The 20772-nt window shown below is 35.2% G+C and overlaps 1 protein-coding gene across 1 annotated transcript in view; it reads right to left on the reverse strand.

Moving 5' to 3' along the window:
• OSTN (osteocrin) overlaps positions 1-20772 on the reverse strand; it is a 45494-nt gene that overhangs the window by 12505 nt on the left and 12217 nt on the right. The window contains exons 2-3 of the mRNA XM_070509201.1: positions 20400-20498; positions 17517-17731 (exon numbers count right to left, since the gene is read on the reverse strand). Of these exons, the coding sequence (XP_070365302.1) occupies positions 17517-17731; positions 20400-20498 (314 nt within the window). The remainder of the gene's footprint in view (positions 1-17516; positions 17732-20399; positions 20499-20772) is intronic.

Raw genomic sequence — 20772 nt, forward strand, 5'->3', positions numbered from 1 at the left:
TTGGATTAGACAGATTTATAAAACTAGTCATAGTTATCTAATAAAAGCAGGAAGAAAGAGGATGAGCTGAACATGCTCAACTACTCCTGCCCAACTGACCTCTCAGATAAATGACTACTTCTCTGGATGGAGTGAATAAAGAGGTGAGTCAAGGGGCCAGTCTTTCCCTAACCAGACTTCCTCTATGTGGAAATATGAGGCTGGAAATCTAGGACTTAATAAATGGGGTACTTTCAGGATGATGAAAGAAAGTGCTACTTCATTAGCGGAAAGTTGACTTATGACTTCTGGAATTCTATCTCAAAAGTGGTAATTCCATTTTAAACAGATTCTACTAAATGTATGACGATGGTGCTGACTAGGCATAATGTCAGTTTCTAGAGTATTATCACAAGGAATGGGCCATACGAACAGGCATTTAGAAACAAACCATGAGCACTGGAATCAAATAATGAGATTTAAAGGGTTTACTGTAAAGTAACCCAGGCATGCTTGATTTGGAAACCACTGTAGAACTATAGGATAAGGAAGAGGGGATCTTCATTTACTTGGCTGATGAAACTTCTTGAGGGTCTAACAAAACTTCGGAAGCTCCTATCCGGCAAATGGAGTTACACAAAAATGTTTTCTAGAATTTTCTTTTGAGGAGAGTGGGTAATATACATTTCAAAGCATATATATCCCAGGCTTTTCAACAGGGAAGAAGGAAGCATGGAAGTAGGGCACCACTCTGAATCTTTGTGCCATGTTACTCCCTCTGAAATGGAGCCCATTTGGAACTACACCTGTGAGGGTACCAAATAAGAGCTAGAATGAAACAGCAAAAATCATGAGGTACCTCGTTTGGCCTCGCTCTGTGGCATTGCTTCACAATGAATAAGAAAGGAAGATGAAATATTAGGATTTTTACATTTAATCTTTGGGACTGTCATCAAGAAGGGCAATCATATCTGACAAATTGAAGCTGGAATTGCTATTCTCAACTTTAGTCTGAACTTTGTGTCTGGTTTAGGATAGAAATCCATATATCATTGTACAGTTGTTCCAAAACTATTTATTTAACGCATATATTCCAAGTGAACCTCTCTGTTCCTGGCCTTGGACAAATACCCTATTCACACAGAAATTTAATTTCTTTCTCAGAAGCAGCTTATTAAGTGGAAAGTCATGGACTTGGAGTTAAACAGCCTGACGTTCCAGTTAGGTAATCTTAGGGAAATCATTTTATCTCTCTGAAAATATACCAATAAAATGGTGATAATATCTTCTTAGGGTGTTATAGGGATTAAAAAAAATGGTACCAAAATGGAATTCTTTCTATCTCAGTTCTGGCTGTGGCCCAAAAAAGCTGGGGGGGGGGGGGAAGAGTGATATTTCCTCTCTCATTCCAAAGTGAGGTGCTAGACTTCAGCAGTATTTACAACGGAGGTTGCTACAAACTGATTTTTCCCACTTTAATCCAGTAAAAGGATTGATGTTGAACAGGTGAAGAAGGAGAATTTCTCTGGAGCAAGTTACTGGAGAATAGTGGCATTTCCCTCCTCTTTCATATAGAGGAAGGGCTTTAAGAAAACCACTCAGAGAGCTTGACGTATGCCCGGTGACGCCGGCTAGACCTGGTAGAACAGTGTCTATGAAATCTAAAGGGCAAGAAGCTGTGAGAATTGGCTCCATGTCGGAACGAAGAGCTGGTTACGTAAGGACCAGCTTCACTTTCAGTGACCAGAGTCGAGGATGTGGGTTTTCTGTGGAACAGATGTAGAGCGAGCACGTGGGTGGAGTTGGCCTGGGTTAATTATAAAGAGCACCTTCCTGGAAGGGCTTTTTGTCAGAGGTCATGGGTAAGGTGACCTCAGCAGGATGCTGGTGGTGGTGTTAAATGAAGAAAGTGAGAGAGTAAGAAGAGGATGAGGAACAAAACTAAAGAGCAGGGCAAGAAGGGAAGAAACCTTTCCTGCTGGAAGAGAAGCATTGCTGGAGGCAAGGATATTTGTATTGATGTTTTCAACGGGGATGATGAGATGACCCCACAAAAACACCCCATGATAAGGAGTCAGTTTTGAGCATTTACTGAGGCCAGAGAGCACTAAAGCCAGGTTGTGATACTATCAGTCAAGTAAGACTTTTTTTTACCTCTCTGTACCCCTATCCCAGATACTGGAGGAGGCAGAAGGCAGCCCACTGTGGCAGGGGAAGGTGTGAGAATAAACCCAATGCATCCCCCTTCCCACTGCGGCTTTCCAGCTTGAATGGTGCCTAAGCTGGGGAAAAGAGAAACATTAATAATATTCCTGTGGGGGGTAAGACATAAGAATGGTTATTTTAATTACTGAAATATGCTTTTTTCCTAATAAAAGTGGCCAGAGGGATTTTTATTATTTCAGTGTGACCAGTAGAGCCCATGTACCCACCTTTGTTTTTATCCAAGAGATAGGAAACAACTCCTACCGAATGAGTTTAAACGCATGTGGGTGGGGGATAAGATTGTTTTTCTGATTGTGTCCTGTGGAGTCATTCTCTTTCAGTTAAGTGGTTATAATGACAATGTTATGGAGTAAAGTGTTTATTGAATCTACAGAATGTGTATAATTCTGAATCTACAGAATGTGTATAATTGTGCTGGGTATCTTCCATCTGCTCTCTAGATCCTCTCACTACCTTTTCTCATCCTACTTTCAGTCCAGGATGCTAACCTGTCTGGATCACAGAAAAGTTCCTGTTCTGTGTGGCTTTGGTTTGAGGCAGGCAATGGGCAGCCTTGTCAGCAGAGACTGGAAGGAGAGGGGAAGTGAGGTCGGGACAATCTTCTCCTGGCTCCCTCCTTGCAAGATCACTTCCCTCTGACCAAATATCACTGCTTCTCTTAAGGCGTCTGACTCTTCAGACCAGGGCCCCCACCTATTGCGCCATATGCCATGATTTCCTAGACCTGGTCTCTTGTAAATAATCTTCTTGTGAAAACTCTTCTCAAATCTTCCTATTTCAAATGCATTGCGTATTTCCTGCAGGAACCCTGATTGACCAAATGACATTATTTACTTTGCTGACCTCAAAACATTAATGGGAGAATGAAAGCAATAACAGTTGTGAAAATGTTTATAGCAATTGAATTTAAATAGAGTGTATTATTATTATTATTGTTATTAGGTTTTTTTGGTGAGGAAGATTGGTCCTGAGCTAACATCTGTTGCCAATCTTCCTCCTTTTGCTTGAGGAAGATTGTCCCTGAACTAACATGTGCGCCAATCTTCCTCTATTTTGTAGGTGGGACGCCTCCACAGCATGGCTGATGAGCGGTGTGTAGGTCTGCACCAGGGATCTGAACCCATGAACCCCAGGCCACCTAAGTGGAGTATGTGAACTTAACCACTATGCCACAGGGCTGGCCCCTTATTGTTATTGTTTTTGCAAGGTATTTTCAGTATTGTGTGAAGGAGTGAGGGAAACTATCTTTTAGAAAAATTTCAGGCAAATCATCAACATCCAATATTAAAAGGATCATTCAGATAGTAGATAATATTTTCCCAGAGATATCATCATAGCTGCTTCCTTTTATTTGCATAAATGGGATGCACATTCATTAACTTCAGGCTTTCAACAAGAGAACTGAATGAAGAAAATATTTTGGACTTCAAAGCACAGTTGAGTTAACTTTGCCCTGAGAATTAAATTAATTTGTACATCCTTCTGAAAATGAAGCTAGTGTTATATTCAGGTGAAAAAGAATATATTACATATAATATAACATAGGAAACAATAGATGGTTCTTTGCTACATTTTAATATGATCTGACATACACTGTGCCCTGTTTAACTTTTTATGTTTGTTTGTTTTCATTTTAACTTTTTCTCAGCTGTTTATTCATTTTGCCATTTCTATCTCTTATGGACCTTTTTAAAAGCAAAGTTTAAAATTTTTCTTTTCTGAATATTTTATAGTAACTGAAGATAAAATAATATATTTAATATGCTTGAAACTCAGAATTTTAAAATCTGGGGTCATGTACCAACATAATTCAGGGATCCATAAACACGGATGGGAAAATGTTACATCTTTAGTTTCAATACCCTTTAACTGAAAAATAGCATTTGCTTCAATCATGAATGTAGGGAAAACATCACAATAGTATTAGTAGTACCTAGACCTTTGTCATAAATAGAAATCACAGATACGTTTAGACCACATTTTAGTTGCTGTAGATACATTGAAATTATTTTTATGTTCAGCATTATTGAAATTACTGCTTGTTAGACCTGTCTCTTAGATCTTGTTATTTCATATGTTAATAAAGAAGCATATGTGTTGTCATATTACAAATTAATTTTTAAATATTTTGATAATTCTGTTTCTGTTAACTGGTAACCTTTGAACACTTATGAATTTTATTCACTTAAAAATAATATTCTGAGAAAGGGTCCATAGGTTTCACCAAGGTGCCAAAGTGGCCATGACACAAAAAAAGCTCAGGAATCTCTGGATTAAGTGATGGATGCGATCTTTAGTGCTACAGCATGAAAAATGAATCTCAGGTCTATCACCTCCACTTGGTGAGTAAGAGAAGATAGAGAGTGCATGCCTGAGAAGAGGAAGAAATGATGGCATGTGCAGGAAAGCCAAAGGTGTTTATAAGCAACAAAGAATGTGTTCATGTGCCATCATGCATATTAGAGTAACAAGATAACTCCTGGCTTTGTGAAAAATTGAAAAATAAATCCGGAAGGAGTAATGTGATAAAAGAGCAACAAATAACCTTATATGCAGCTCTCCTAAGTGAAATTACTATAACTTTTATGAACCTTCTTTTTACAAAATAGTTGCAAAACTCTAAACTGTACATTCTTTCTACTAAATATGTGAAAATATTCATTTTAGCCTTGTGACTTTAATATAAAGATTTAAGTGATGCTGAAATATCTTCGTAACAGATGATAGAAAATTTTAACTTTTAATCTTGTTCGAGTTATCATAACACTTTTGAAAGAGATCTAAAATTAGTTTTCTATTAAAACTCAAGAACGTGTATAGATATATTTTATGCAATAGCTATTACTCATCTCTCACTGTTTTCCAACTCACTAATACACAAAGCAAATTTAATGCTTGCTTTAAGACCAAGAACAGAAATTCCTGTATAAAAAAATGAATCTTGACAGAAAATCTCACAGGAAGTGCCCTTGGAATTTGATTTGAAAGAGTAAAACATCAACTATCAAAAATAATAATATAAAAGACATAAATAAATTACATGTAAATAAGAAAATTATTAATGTATGTACATCATTCTAAATAAATTTTAAAAAAATTAAAATAAATAAATAAATGCATTCTAAATAAAACAGTCCTGGCATTGGAGGTCACCTTCGTTGTTAAGCCATGGAATACAAAGGAGCAGAGTCTCTGTATTCTAATTGCGGGCATGAAGCAAGACAAAGAGTCCAGATTTGGATAATCCTCAATTTTTCAAGCTCATGGATAAACTTCTGCGCTCTCCTTAACACTTCCAACCTTCTGAAAGTAGTTGGAGGTGAAGGGAAAGGTTCAGAAAAAGAGAAAAGAAAATAATTATTTTTGACATCCTAAGATCATCAATTACTCTACTAAAATTCCTTCTTGCTTTATACAGCATTGGATGGGACCTTCACAGTCTGGCTCCAGAGATACTGACTAAGCTTATATAGGTTTCGCACTGCACGGTCCAGAGGGCAATGATATGAATTGTCTTTGACTACAGCATCCTTGTGGGGCCCTAACCCTCCCTCTCAATTTCATCTCTTATCCTACTTCTCAGCATCTGATATTGAGCCCACACCAAGCTATTTAGCCCCCCAAGAACATGCCCTGATTGTTCAAGCCTGCAAGTTGTCTCTTACACGATTTCCTCTTAACAAGTTGACTGTTCTTAATCTCTTTACTCTTTCAAAAGTAGTACTAATTATTTGGGTCAAATTTTTGTTATTATTCCTGAGTTTGAGAAATCATCTTTTTTCATCATTTCTGGGAAATTATTGAAAACATACCCGTAATCTCTTCATTCTCTTCTATTTGTTCCAACAAAACTCTCATTAATTAATTTGTATGTTACAATTTCTCCTTCTGTTCTCCATCTCTGTGATATATTCTGAATCACTTCCTTAGCTTTATCCTGTGATTAATTTATTTACTCTTTTTCCAGGGCTAATCTGTCATTTATCTCATTCAGTTTTTTAAAAAATTTATTCTGGACTATTTCAGATACATGCCAAAATGGAATGGTATAATGAACTCCCATGTATCCCTCATTCTAGGTCAACAATTACCGATACATGGAAAATCTCATTTCATCTATTCCAGTCCGAATCCTGTATTATTTTGAAGTAAATCCGAGATAAATACTTTCAATTAAATATTTAAATGAAAATGTCTCTCATTTTTAATGTAACCACAGTACTATTTTCATATTTAAAGTACACAATAATTACTTAAAATCATCAAGTAGCCACCATTCACATTCACAATTTTCTCTTACATATGTGATTTTTTTTTTTTTTGGTGAGGAAGATTGGCTCTGAACTAACATCTGTTGCCAATCTTCCTCTATTTTGCATGTGGGATGCTGCCACAGCATGGCTTGATGAGCAGTACGTAGGTCTGAGCCTGGGATCTGAACCTGCAAACCTTGGGATGTGGAAGTGGAGCGTGTGAACATAACCACTACACCACTGGGCTGGCACCCACATATGTGAATTTTTAAACAAATAATTGTTTGAATCAGGGTTCCCCAAAATTGTGACTAGTTAATAAGTGTCTTAGCCTACTTTAATCTTTAGAATCCCCTTTGCCCATCATCTCTTCTTTTTTTCAAGTTCTTGTAATTTATTTATTGAAGAAACTGGATTATTTGTCCTATAGTTTCTATAGTCTGATCTTTGCATCCCTGTGGTATGCATCCCTCTGAAGTCATTCCCTGTCTTCTATATTTCCTAAAAATTGGTATGTGATCTAGAGGCAAGACTAATTTTGGCAATTCTATTTTATAGGGAATGTTAGGTTCCTCCATCAGGAGACATATCATGCCTTGCTGGTTTTTCTTTGTGATGCTAGCAGTAAGTGATGATCATTGTCTAGATCCGTCATTTCATTAGAACCTGCAAAACAGAGATATTCTAATTCTATCATTCCATCTTCATTTATTAGCTGGAGTAATGCTATAAAGAGGAATATCTACATCTAATTCTATCATTTCCTCATTGCTTTAGCTGTAAAAATTCTATAAAGAGAAGTTTCCACTTCATCCACTATTAGTTACTTAGTGGTGCAATTCACACAAGAAAAGTAGGTTTAATGTTCTCTATTTACAAATTTTCAAAGTGATGAATTTATAACTAGCATTCTCCAAAGAGGATCAATTCTTCTTTAAAATATGATTTTTAATTCAGAGATTTAAACCTTTACTGCATTACAGTTAATATTTTTATTGATGCTCAGATTGCCATACTTGGCCAGAGTGAATCTCTTTTAATGGCTCTTGTGTTTTTTGACCTGAACTTAATTATAGCAGGCTTCCTTGTTATCAGGAATGGCAAGATATTCAAGCTCAATTTGTACATTTTCTGCCCTAACTCTTTTTGGGAGGAGCTCAAATTTCTTGAAGTGAGAAATGATATTGAAAGATGACAATCTGGGCACTAAAGTTGCTCATTGTCCCTAATCGGTGATTGTTCTGCAGCATTTCCAGTGTAGAGACTGAATCATAAGCTCAAGCTGACAGTAATTCATACATGTGAGTTCATACTAATATGAAAGTCTCAGGGACATCCCATTTTGAAATCATGGGATATTTAAGGACCAGGAGTTTTTATTTTATTTAACATGTTCAACTTACAGCTTGATCTCATTTTTATTCCATGCTGTGAATCTCAGTTCTTAATGGCACCCGGAATGACAGAATTAGAATATCAAATAAAGACTTATTTGCTTTTCCCACAATACACAATCAGTAATCTCAGAATAGCAGTAATAATAGTACTACCAACGATATAATTTCTGAAAATAATTTTGTTTTTCTTTTTTCTATCAGGGCTTTTTATCTTGTATATTTCAATAAGTATATACAGTCAAATTTTTTATTTCATCAATTAGAATGAATCTAGTTTGTGTAGTAATGCCATCAACTAAAATATATATTTAATTAGTTTCAGTTATTTTTTAATATTTAGGTATAACAATTTATTATTTTTGTTATTATGTAAAATACTGAAATGGTTCTGAAATCAAAACAAGGTATATTCAAATAAGTCTAGCTTTTATTTTTGATCCCTTTATCCTTTTTTCATCTTTCTTTTTAGATAAGCATTTAAAAATATTTTATATTTATCCTTTTATTATTTTTTTTGAGGAAGATTAGCCCTGAGCTAACATCTGCCACCAATCTTCCTCTTTTTGCCGAGGAAAACTGGCCCTGAGCTAACATCTGTGCCCATCTTCGTCTATTTTATATGTGGGGCGCCTGCCACAGCATGGCTTGACAAGTAGTGCATAAGTCCATACCAGGATCTGAACAGGCAAACCCTGGGCTGCTGAAGTGGAGAGTGCGAACTTAGCTGCTGCACCACTGGGCTGGCCCCTATCCTTTTACTTTTTTAATTTCAGAATTTTTGTATTTGTATTGCTATTTTTAAAGTGGCATGCTGTAGTCAAATTTATACATCTCGCTCTTACTAATTAACAATGTCATAAAACTCACCCTATGTAGACATAACTCAGAGATATTATGGTTCATTTCCAGACCACTACAATAAAGTGAATATTGAAATAAGGTGAGTCACACAAATGTTTTGGTTTTAGTGGATATAAAAGTTATGTTTATACCATACTGTAGTCTATTAATTGTGCAATAGCACTATGTCTAAAAACCAAGGTACGTTCCTTAATTAAAAAAACTTTATTGCTGAAAAATGCTAACCATCGTGTGAGCCTCCAGCCAGTTATAATCTTTTTGCTGGTGGAGGGTCTTGCCTCCATCTTGAGGCTGCTGACAAATCAGAGTGGTGGTTGCTGAGGATTAGGGTGGCTGTGGCAATTTCTTAAAATAAGACAACAATGAAGTTTGCTACATGGACTGACTCTTCCTTCCACGAACCATTTCTCTGTAGCGTGCCATGCTGATTGATAGCACCTTACCTCCAGCACTTCTTTCAAAATTGGAGTCAGTTCTCTCAAACCCTGATGCTGCTTTATCAACTAAGTTTACATACTGTTCTGAGTCTTTTCTTGTTATTTCAACAATCTTCACATTGTCTTCACCAGGAGTAGATTCCATCTCCAGAAACCACTTTCTTTGCTCGTCCATAGGAAGCAACTCCTCATCTATTAGTTTTACCATAAGATTGTAGCAAGTCAGTGACATCTTCAGGCTCCACTTTTAATTCGATTTCTATTGCTATTTTCACTGCATCTGCAGTTACATCCTTCACTGGGGTCTTGAACCCCTCAAAGTCATCCATGAGGGTTGGAATCAACTTCTTCCAAACTCCTGTTAATGCTGATGTTTTCACCTCTTCCTATGAATCATGAATGTTCTTAACGGCATCTAGAATGGTGAATCCTTTCCAGAATGTTTTCAATTTGCTTTGCCCAGATCTATCAGAGGAATCACCGTCTATGGCAGCTATAGCTTTAGGAAATGTATTTCATAAATAATGAGCCATGAAAGTCAAAATTACTCCTTGATTTGTGGGCTGGAGAATGGACGTTGTGCTAGCAGGCATGAAAACAACATTAATCTTATTGTACTTCTCCATCAGAGCTCTTGGGTGACCAGATGCATTGTCAGTGAGTAGCCATATTTTGAAAGCAATCTCTTTTCCTCAGCAGTAGGTCTCAACACTGGGCTTAAAATATTCAGTAAACCATGTTGTAAACACATGTGCTGTCATCCAGACTTTGTTCTTCCATTTGTAGAGCATGGGCAGAGTAGATTTAGCATAATTCTTAAGGACCCTAGGATTTTCAGAATGGTAAGTGAGCGTTGGTTTCAATTTAAAGTCACCAGCTGCATTTGCCTCTAACGAGAGAGTCTGCCTGTCCTTTGAAACTTTGAAGCCAGGCATTGACTCTTACTCTCTAGCTCTGAAAGTCTCAGATGGCATCTTCTTGCAATAGAAGATGATTTCGTCTACACTGAAACTCTGTTGTTAGCGTAGCCACCGCCATTAATCGCCTTAGCTAGACCTGGATAGCTTGCTGCAGCTTCTTCATCAGCACTTGCTGCTTCACCTTGCACTTTCACATTATGGACACGGCTTCCTCCCTTGAACCTCAGGAACCAACATCTGCTAGCTTCAAACTTTTCTTCTGCAGCGTCCTCACCTCTCACAGCCTTCACAGAATCGAAGAGAGTTAGGGCCTTGCTCTGGATTAGGTTTTGGTTTAAGTGAATGTTGTGGCCGATTTGATCTTCTATTCAGATCACTCAAATTGTCTCCGTATCAGCAATAAGGCTGTTTTGCTTTCTTATCATTCCTGTGTTCACTGGAGTAGCACTTTTGATTTTCTTCAAGAACTTTTCCTTTGCATTCACAACTTGGCAAACTGGCACAAGAGTCCTAGCTTTCAGCCTATCTTGACTTTCGACATGCCTTCCTCACTAAGCTTAATCATTTCTAGCTTTTGATTTAAAGTGCAAGACATGCAAGTCTTCCTTTCACTTGAACACTTAGAGGCCATTTTGTATTATTAATTGGCCTAATTTCAATATTGTTGTGTCTCAGGGAATAGGAAGGCTCGAGGAGAGGGAACCAGGGAATGGCTGGTTGGTAGAGCAGTCAGAACACAGAACATTTATTGGTTAAGTTCTCCAACCATTTTCTTACCCCATTTTTCCATACCCTTGTTCTTTTTCTTTTCTATTCTTAAAAGTTCTTTCTTTATTAACCTTTGTCTTTGATATAAGTTACAAATATTTCTCCAATTTATTCTTTTTGATTTTACTTTGATTGATGGTTTCTTTTGCTATGGAAACTTTAAAAAATAGATAATCAAATGTATCTGTTTTTTACTTATTTTTTCTGAATTTTTCTGGATTTTGCATCAGAATTTAGAAGACTTTACCTATTCCTTCTCTGCATAGAACTTCACCAATGTTTTCCTTGAGTACCTATATGGGTTTATATGTTTTTTCATCCAAATTTATCATCCATTTAGAATTTATTGTACTGTATACTTTGAAAATGGATCAATTTTATCTTTTTGCCATATTCCAAAATCACTTACTCAAAATTTTTCCTTTTACTGTCCTTTTACTAATATGAGATGCTGCTTTTTTAACGTATTAAAGTTCCATATAATGATTGGCTTTGTTTCTTGAATTTCTGTTCTGTTTTATTTGCTTTTGGTTTATCCATGGCTTGATATTATGCTATTACAAAGAAAGGAAAATAAAATACCTAAAAATATTTGGTAGGGCTCTTCTTCATTCTTTTTTTAATGGTTTTCCTGGTAGGCTAGTTTCAATTCTTTCAAATGATCCTTATGGTGAACTTCTTTAGCTCTAAAAAAACTGTTGGTATTTTTTGGGAATTGTGTTGTTTGCAATTTAACTTGGGAAGAGCTGACATTTTTCTGCTTTTGACTCTTTTGATGCAAGATTGTAGTATAGTATGTGTCTTCATTTGGTCGAATTTATTTTTTGTATTTTAGCTTTGTTTTTGTAGTTTTCCTTACATATTCTTTGGACAATCTTTGTTAGCTTTATGCCCATGTATTTTCCTATCTTTATGCTATTGTAAATGGGGCCTACCTGGTTTCTGTTTGTATATATCAAAAGAGTTTTATTGTACTTGGTCTTCCATTGATTATCTTGGTTTTCTAACTTGTCATTTGTAAGCAAACATAGTTTTACTTCTTCCTTCCCAATTCTTATGCCTGTAAATGTTTTTTGTTGTCTAAACCATTTCCAAATTGCAGTGGAAATAATGGGCATGGTTTTCTTGTTCCTCATTTTAGTAAAGTCTCCAATATACCTCACCAGTAAGTAAAATATTGACTTTTGGGCTGAGGTATACACACACACACACACACACACACACACACACACACACACACACATCATGTTAAAGAAGTATGTCAGTTCTTATTTTGTTGAATTTAAAAAATATGTGAATAAATGTTGGACTTTGTCTATACCCTTTCTTCTTTCTCTGGATATGATCACATACTCTTTCTTAATTGCTCTGTTAATATGATGGATTACATTAAGGAAATTCCTAATATTGAACCATACTTACTTTCCTGGAATAAACCCCACTGGTTAAGGCATGTTATTTTTTTAAAGCATTGTTGTATTGCTTGCTAACATCTTATCTATTGTGTTTTGCATTGATATTCATATATGAGATAAGTCTAAAGTTTCCATTCTAAAATGTAATACTTGTGATTTGAAGGTCAATGTTATATTTGTTTCAGGAAATGAACTTGGAAAATTTACTTTCTTATCATGCTCTGAAAAGTTAAAATAACATTGGGTATCTGATAATTTAAGACTTGGTAAAATTCTCCTGTGAAAATATCTAGATCTGGTGCTGTCTCTTGGCAAGGTTTAAAAGAATTCTCCATGGTAGTTGGACTGTTTTTGTCTTTTTTTGGGGGGTCAATGTTTGTAGATTATATTTTTCTAAAATTTTATCCATTTTTTCTAGGTCTTCAATTTACTTAGGCAGAGTTGAGCAAAGTAGCTTCCTATGCTTTTCTTATATTCTTCTGTTTTGATGGTTATTTCTGTCTTGTCATTGCTAATTTTGTGAAGTTGCTTTCTACTTTTTTCTTAACTAGGTTAGCTAGTGGCTTGCCTTTTGTTGTTTTAAGAAAAACAGTTTTGCATGTATTTATTATATCCTGTGTTTGCTTTAAAAACTTACTGATTTCAGATTTTATCATTGTTAATTTCTACCTTCTGCTTTTTCCCCCCTGCTTTTTCTGCCTAACTTTGCTATTCTTTCTAGATTTTTGTTGTGTAGTGTTTGCTTTATTTTTACTTTTATTACTATAATGCTGATTCTTATCTGGTATTTGCTTTATCTGCCCATAATATTACATTTTCTATATTATTATTTTCAATAAAATATGTAAACTTATTTTGTATTCCTCTTTGACCCAATAGCTAATGTAATGGCATGGTTTATACATTCCAGATTTATACCTTCTTGTTTTCTGGTTTTGTTATTAAGTTCTAGTTTCACTGTATTTTAGTTAGTGAATGCTTTTGCATTAGATCTGTTCTTTAGAATTTCTTGAGGGTTTGTTTGTCATCTCAGATGTCATAAATTTTGTGAATATTCCATATGCACTTGAAAAGAAGTTATATTTTCTATCTGAAGTTCAGAGTTCAAAGCAGATTTATAAATTCTATTTTATGGATTATGTTGTGCATATCTTCTATAAATTTCAATATATAATCTGTCTTGGATTTTAAAAAATGAATTGTCTCCTCTTAGTAATACTTCTTTTTTTCTATTTCTCAGCATTCCCTGTGGTTTTTCTTTGATAGATATTGTTGCATCATTTTTTATTTTTAATTTATGATTTTTCTTGTATAATCTGTCCATTCTTTTGTTGTCAACCTTTATAAATCTCTTTATTTTTAGGTGTGTCTCCTAAACACAGAAAAGCGTTGAATTTTCCTTTATCAGCCAGTCTGAAAATAATTGTATTTTAATAGGCAAGTTACATCTGTTTCCATTTACTGATATGATCAATATTTTTTGAAATCCATCATATTTTGTTATATTTATATATATGAATCTTTTATACAAAGTTTTTCACTTCATCTTATTTTATTGTGTTTTCTCTTTTATAGGAAAGTTTTAATTTTTATTCTTTCTTTTTCTTCTTCTCCCCAAAGCCCCCCAGTACACAGTTGTATATTCTAGTTATGGGTCCTTCTAGTCGTGGTATGTGGGATGCCACCTCAGCATGGCTTGATGTGCAGTGCGAGGTCCATGCCCAGGATGTGAACCGCTGAAACCCTGGGCCACCACAATGGAGTTCGCAAACTTAACCACCTCTCCATGGGGCTGGCCCCTTAATTTTTATTCTGGTTATTTTTGTACTAATATTTTTCTATGAAAATCCTTGTTCCTCTCTCTTTTCAGTTTTTGTCTTTTATTATTTAGAAAATGATTCATTACGTTTAGTTGGTATTCCTTTTTCCTTCTTCTCCATGTCTCCAAGCAACTAATTGTTGTTATATCCTTTTATTCCCGGTTAATAGCCATGAAGGAATCAAAAAATCATTCTAAATTTATATGCTCTTACTCTTGTCCCTCAATTGTTTGATACTTTGATGTATCTATATTGTCAGACTGTATAACTGTAACACATGGCACTCTTTTCCTTGCAACCATCATTTCACTTTAATTTTAAAGTTATGCTCACACCAATTCTTATGATGATGTCTCTCCAGTCATTTTGTTTTCCTGAAGAAAGTCATCTAGTAGCTTCCTCAGAAAGTGTTCATGAGAACAATATTCCCTAATTTTTTGCACACTCATAATAGTTTATTTTTAACTCGTATATAGAAATCTGTTTAAACGGATACTAAATGCTTGTCAATTTCCCTTTATTCTTTGTAAGCTATGTCAGATATATACATATCTCTAACATGTCTATAGATATATATCTATATATCTATATATCTGTATATCTAACATATATAGATACATGTTAGAGATATATATCCTAATACAGTCTCTCTTTATGACACTTCCTGCAGAAATTATTGTGCTGAAACCTCAATGTAGTTTATATATGTTGATAAAATTAATGCAATACATATTTGGTATATATTCTATGTATGCTATTATAAGTTTATATATAAATATTTACATATAACATTTATATATTGATTTTCAAATTATTTAGTAGACTATGTTGCAAGATCCAGGAATCAAAGAAATAAGATTTATTATAAGACACTTATTTTCTCCACTTATTTCTTGGATTTCCATGGCCTTCTTTATAAATTGCTCTTTAAACATATTTTTTTCTTGCTTTGTGTTACAACTCATTATAAATATTTCTATGTTTCTTATTAATATTTGATTTCTTTGAAGGTTAGGGACTATATTTTCCTCCTCTTTTCCACCATAGCCCAACACAGTGCCTAGAATATAAATGAAACTAATTTGTATTTGTTTAATTAAAATAGGTCTGAATTTCAACATGTAAGTGTGAGATTATTTTTCAGGTACAGGTAGGATAAATTATAGTCCCAAAGTGATGATTTTATTTCCTAGTGTAGCTTTGAGAATCTTTCAGAACAGAAGTCTAGCAAATTGCATCCTGCATGTTGAGAATCATTGAATATAGCAAAGTCATAGACCCAGGCACAAGTATGACAAGTCCTAGAACTCCATGTAACTAGGTAAGACTGGAACAAAGAATATGGAGACGGGTGCAAGAAATAATAAGGTACCATATTATAAAATTCTTCATAGGATTTGCATAAGGAGCTTGCTTTTATCTTGTAAGCAATGGGGAACATTTCACAAAAGGATTCTTGTGTTAGATGATCCCCCTGATAGCAGAGTAAAGGACATATTGACGATAAAGGGGTGGTGATGGTGGTGGAAGTAGAGATGAAGAAAGAACAGAGAAAGAATAAAGATACATGCACCCCTATGTTCACTGCAGCATTATTCACAATAGCCAAGACTTGGAAGCAACCTAGATGTCCATGAAGGGACGAATGGATAAAGAAGATGTGGTAGACATACACAATGGAATATTACTCAGCCACAAGAAATGATGAAATCCAGGGATTTGTGACAACATGGATGGACTTTGAGGGTATTGTGCTGAGTGAAATAAGTCAGAGGGAGAAAGTCAAATACTGTATGATTTCACTCATATGTAGAAGATAAAAACAATGACAAACAAATACATAGCAACAGAGATTGGATTGGTGGTCACCAGAGAGGAAGGGTGGAGGGGGGAGGGCAAAATGGGTGATTAGGCCCACATGCGTGGTGATGGACTATAGTTAGTTTTTGGGTGGTGAACATGATGTAATCCACACAGAATTTGAAATATATTATGATGTACATCTGAAAGCTATATAATGTCATAATCCAATGCTACTGCAATAAAAAAAATAGAATATATGCTATATATGCACAATGGAATACTACTCAGCCATAAAAAATGATGAAATCTGGCCATTTGTGACAACATGGATAGACTTTGAGGGTATTATGCTAAGCAAAATAAGTCAGAGGGAGAAAGTCAAACACTGTATGATCTCACTCATAAATAGCAGGTAAAAACGATAACAAACAATCAATAGAAACAAAGATTGGATTGGTGGTTACCAGAGGGGAAGGGAGGAGGGGGGGAGGGCACAGTTGTAATTAGGCACATGTGTATGGTGATGGATTGTAATCAGTCTCTGGGTGGCGAACATGATGTAATCTACACAGAAATCAAAATATAATGGTGTACATCTGAAATTTACATAATGTTATAAACCAATGTTACCACAATAAAAAATTATTCTAACCTAAAAAAAAGAATAGAGAAAGAAAAAATATGAAAAAGGTAAGGCCAGAATTAGGGAAGCCTTAACAGGAAAGGATATTCTGGAGATATTTAACATATAAAACAAATAGGAGTTAGAGAATTTAGTGAAAAATGGAATGTTTAGAGTGAGCAAAAGGAATTCTGGTGAGTAAAAGGAATCCTAGTAAATTCCCCCAATTCCAGACATTGGTAATTGGGTGGTCTCTTGTGCCATTGCTAACACGAAATGTACAGCATGAGAAGCAGATATTGAGGGGGTAGAAAACGAATTGTTTGGAATGACTGCTTTGAAGTACTGAGTTACTCAGTGATGACAGGGAGACTTAATTACTCTAATTCTGTTATCATAATTAACAGCTTACACAGCACTCATTTGATTTTTATGGAGATAAGTAATTATCCCCATTTTACAGATAAATAAGCTGAGCATCACACAGGGTAAGATTCTTTTAGAAGTCACATGGCTAGAAATGATCAGAAATTTGACTTAAACACACGTGTTTCAACTCCAAGTCCTGACAGCTTTCCACTACATTTTGGTATAGGACGCACTCACAAAATTTGGAAAGCTTTGCATCATGGGTAATAATAAAAGTAGTATTCTGGTTACCTCTATTAAATAGAAAACCCAGTTCATCAGAACATTTATCCCATTGCACACGCATTTCCACTTACCTCTCAAATACTGTCATGTCTCCTAATAACTATTTTGTATCTATACACAACAGAATCTTCCTTGGGAAATAGCATGATAAAAATATTAATGCATATGTAGCAATCATTTTTCTCTGTAAACAGTTATTTCCAAAATCACACTACTAAGGGCACGAGCTACCTAACACAATGTCAAATCTGCTAACCTACAAGGTTTTCATTGGATTTTTAATGTGGAATTCTCTCTGTTTCTGAACTCAGAGTGGAAGAATTAAAAAAATAAAAGCGTTTCTTCTCCAAGAGTTCCTTACCTCTGTTTACCTTTATGCTCTAGAGAGCCAGCTGAGAGTCGGTCCAGGGGGGAGCCAAATCCAGAGAAGCTCCTTTTCTTCTTTGTTTCAATCACGTCATTCTCCAGAGACACAAGTTCATCAAGAAGCAAGAGTTTTGCTGCCAGATCAGTGGCTGATTTCTCCTCCCTGACTGTGGGTGGTGACTGCACATGTATGACTCCAGAATCAAAGGCCTATAGGGCAGGAAGGTGATTCCACTCGTTAAGAAAAAGAAATCTCAAATATGTATAATCGTCTGCATTTAGCTTTTGCTGTCTTTAGCTGACGTGCCTGTCATGAAACTTGATTTCTTGTGGAGTTATGGTCCAGAGAGAAAGACTTTGGGGGCAAAACCCCACAGAGGTGAAGTATATCCAAAAGAAAGTAAACACACACACACACACCCCCAAAGAAAAAAAAGGAAAAACTCCAGGCTTGCCTCTAAAATTTAGTATATTAACTGATCATTCTTTCAGATTCTTTCCCAGTATCAGCTGCGTCTTTCCTTATCATTCCCATAGCACTTTATACGACTTTCCTCATCACACTTATTACATTTTCCTTTGATTGATTCCAATATATTTGTGTTGCATATTAGATTGTGAGTAACTGGAAGGCAATATGTCTAATCAGTCTTTCATTTCCTCTGTTCAATGCCTATCCCAGTATTTTGCTCACAGTTAGTACTCTATGAATTTATGATGAATATTTATTGAATGAATTCTGAAAAAACGAAACCTCATGCTGTTTTATTTTCACTATTCATTCATACTTTATTGATTCAAGCCTCTAAGCATCCACTACGTACCAGGATCTGTATTAGTCCTGAGGGATAGAAAAATGAACAAAATCCAGTCTCTACCCTCAGGCAGCTTACCATCTCTATCCATGTGATTTATTAACAAATATTAATGAGTGTCAATAGTGAGTCAGAGCTATCCCAGTGACTTTACTATCTCTTGTAAGATTTCTTGTTTGTTTATTTGTCTCTTACACATATTGCCACTTTGCGCTTCATCCAAGTCATAAAAGTATGAGTGTCCAGTTTGTGAAGTCTGTCTTTTCCTTTCCAAACCCCACTCACAGCATTTTTTTAAATACTCCTATTAACAATCTCAAGACATTGTATAGTCCAGGGGATGTTATTTTTTCCCCAAGATGCATATAATATTCCCCTATAGCAAGAAACTTTAGCTCCAGGTATCTCTTCTTTTTCCCTTTTTGGACACATTATTCCATGTGCCATACTCTTGGTCTTGGCAAGACTCTTTTAGTTCACTTCCTGTCTTTCTTCTTCTATTACTTTTTCCATTCTCTTTCTATTCTCTTCATTTTCTCCAATAAAAAGAAAAAGCAGTACTTTCTTTTCTTTTTTTTTCATTTTCCTTACATTTATTATTATAGGCTTCCTTAAATTCAGCAGTTTTTTAAAATTTTGTTTTCACAGATTCAGAATGTAATATAATCTTTTTTTAATAAGCTGAGTGTATTTTATTCTCTTTTTATTGCAGTAACATTGGTTTATAACATTATATAAATTTCAGGTATACATCATTGTATTTCAATTTCTGTGTAGATTACATCATGTTCATCACCCAAAGACTAATTGCAATCCATCACCATAAGAATAGCACTTTCTAAGCCTTTTCATCATTGACTCAAGCAACTCTTGAAACACTTATAGTCTGACACACAGACTCAAAGCTATTGAGCCTCCTCTTTGCTAAACCAATCAAATCTACACTGAGTCTGGTCAGTTTTCTCTGGAAAACCCCTCTTGCCCTGCTCTTCCGATTTCCATCAGAGACGGCTTTCATCAGGCCCTCTTGACTGCTTAGTGTACACTCTTAATCACCTTATAACTTGTTTATCCCCTATCTCCCTCTCTTTTCCATTATATCTCAAATGATGCCATGAAGTTAATTATCCACAACACTACTTTCATCATACAAAAGGAAAATTAAAAATCTCTACAGCTCTTTGTTGCTTATAATGCAAAGTCCACAATATGGTTCCAAACTCCTCTTAAAATCTCATGTTCTATCACTTCCCTATATAAGCTTGACAACATAGAAACTGGAGAAGGGAAGGTTGCTATAATCATGAGAAACACTAAGGAGTAGGAGATAAACCTTCGAGGGGCAAAGACAGGAGATATTTTATTATCTCTCAGAGCATCCTCCAAAAAAATGTTTTCATTCTTCCAACTGACACACATACAAAATACAGGGGTTTTCTTTGTTTCTTTTTCTTTCTTTCTTATTTCTTTTTAAACATATTCTTAATCCTCAGAGAAAAAATTATAGAACTTAATTAAAACTTGTCCTTCAGTAAAATCCATTTCAGATTCTCACTTTGTTATTTAAGAAGTACAAAGAATATGTTTCTAATAAGATCAAATAAGCCAAATTAACTTTTCTCTGTGTGGCGATGTCCTCAAATTTCTTTTCCTTTGTAGTTTAGTCACGGCCACAAGAAAACATTTGTTCAATAATAAAAAGTTTGGCCCAAACTACTCAAATTTTGACATGTAAACAACTTCAAATTTCACATAAAAGCACTTCATCTTTATGTAATTGATTTAATTATAAATATGGCTGAAATGATAATGAATTTTCTCTTATGCTTTTTTGTTCAAGGGATACAAACCTTTGTTATTTTTATTTATTTATTTATTTAGCATTTAGATATCTGGCTTTCTCTGAATCCAGGGTGAGGATAAGACATAGAACAAATTCCTATTTGCTTGATTTTGTGGGTCGAGTCATCTCCCTATTTGTCAGCAGCACTTGCTTCTGACATTAGCAGAAATGGCTTATGTTCATAAAAACACATATGGTCGCTTAAGCTAGTTTCCGTTACCTCTGTTGTGACATCCACTGAGAGCACTTTTCCTGAGCTCCACAGCATCAACATCACAGCCAGGATCAAATGTGCACTTGCCAATCTCCAATCCAGCATCTAAGGGCCACATACATCACAGTTAACATTTCTTAGTGGGGCACATAAAGATAGAAAACGAAAAATCCGATAGAGCTTGTTATAGACAGGTGATAAACCAAATTATTCAGCTTCTTTGTGCTGGAGTTCACCTCTGCAAAACTGAAACAATACTTAATCGAAGCTGTCAATCTCCTAGGATGAATTCTATGGAGACTTCATTTCCATGGAAACCTAGACTGGGGTTGTACAGCTATAATCATTATTTAATTCAAAGTAACCCAAGTCTGAGAAA

This window comes from Equus asinus, chromosome 5 (assembly GCF_041296235.1).
Source record: "Equus asinus isolate D_3611 breed Donkey chromosome 5, EquAss-T2T_v2, whole genome shotgun sequence".
Taxonomy (NCBI): Eukaryota; Metazoa; Chordata; class Mammalia; order Perissodactyla; family Equidae; genus Equus; species Equus asinus.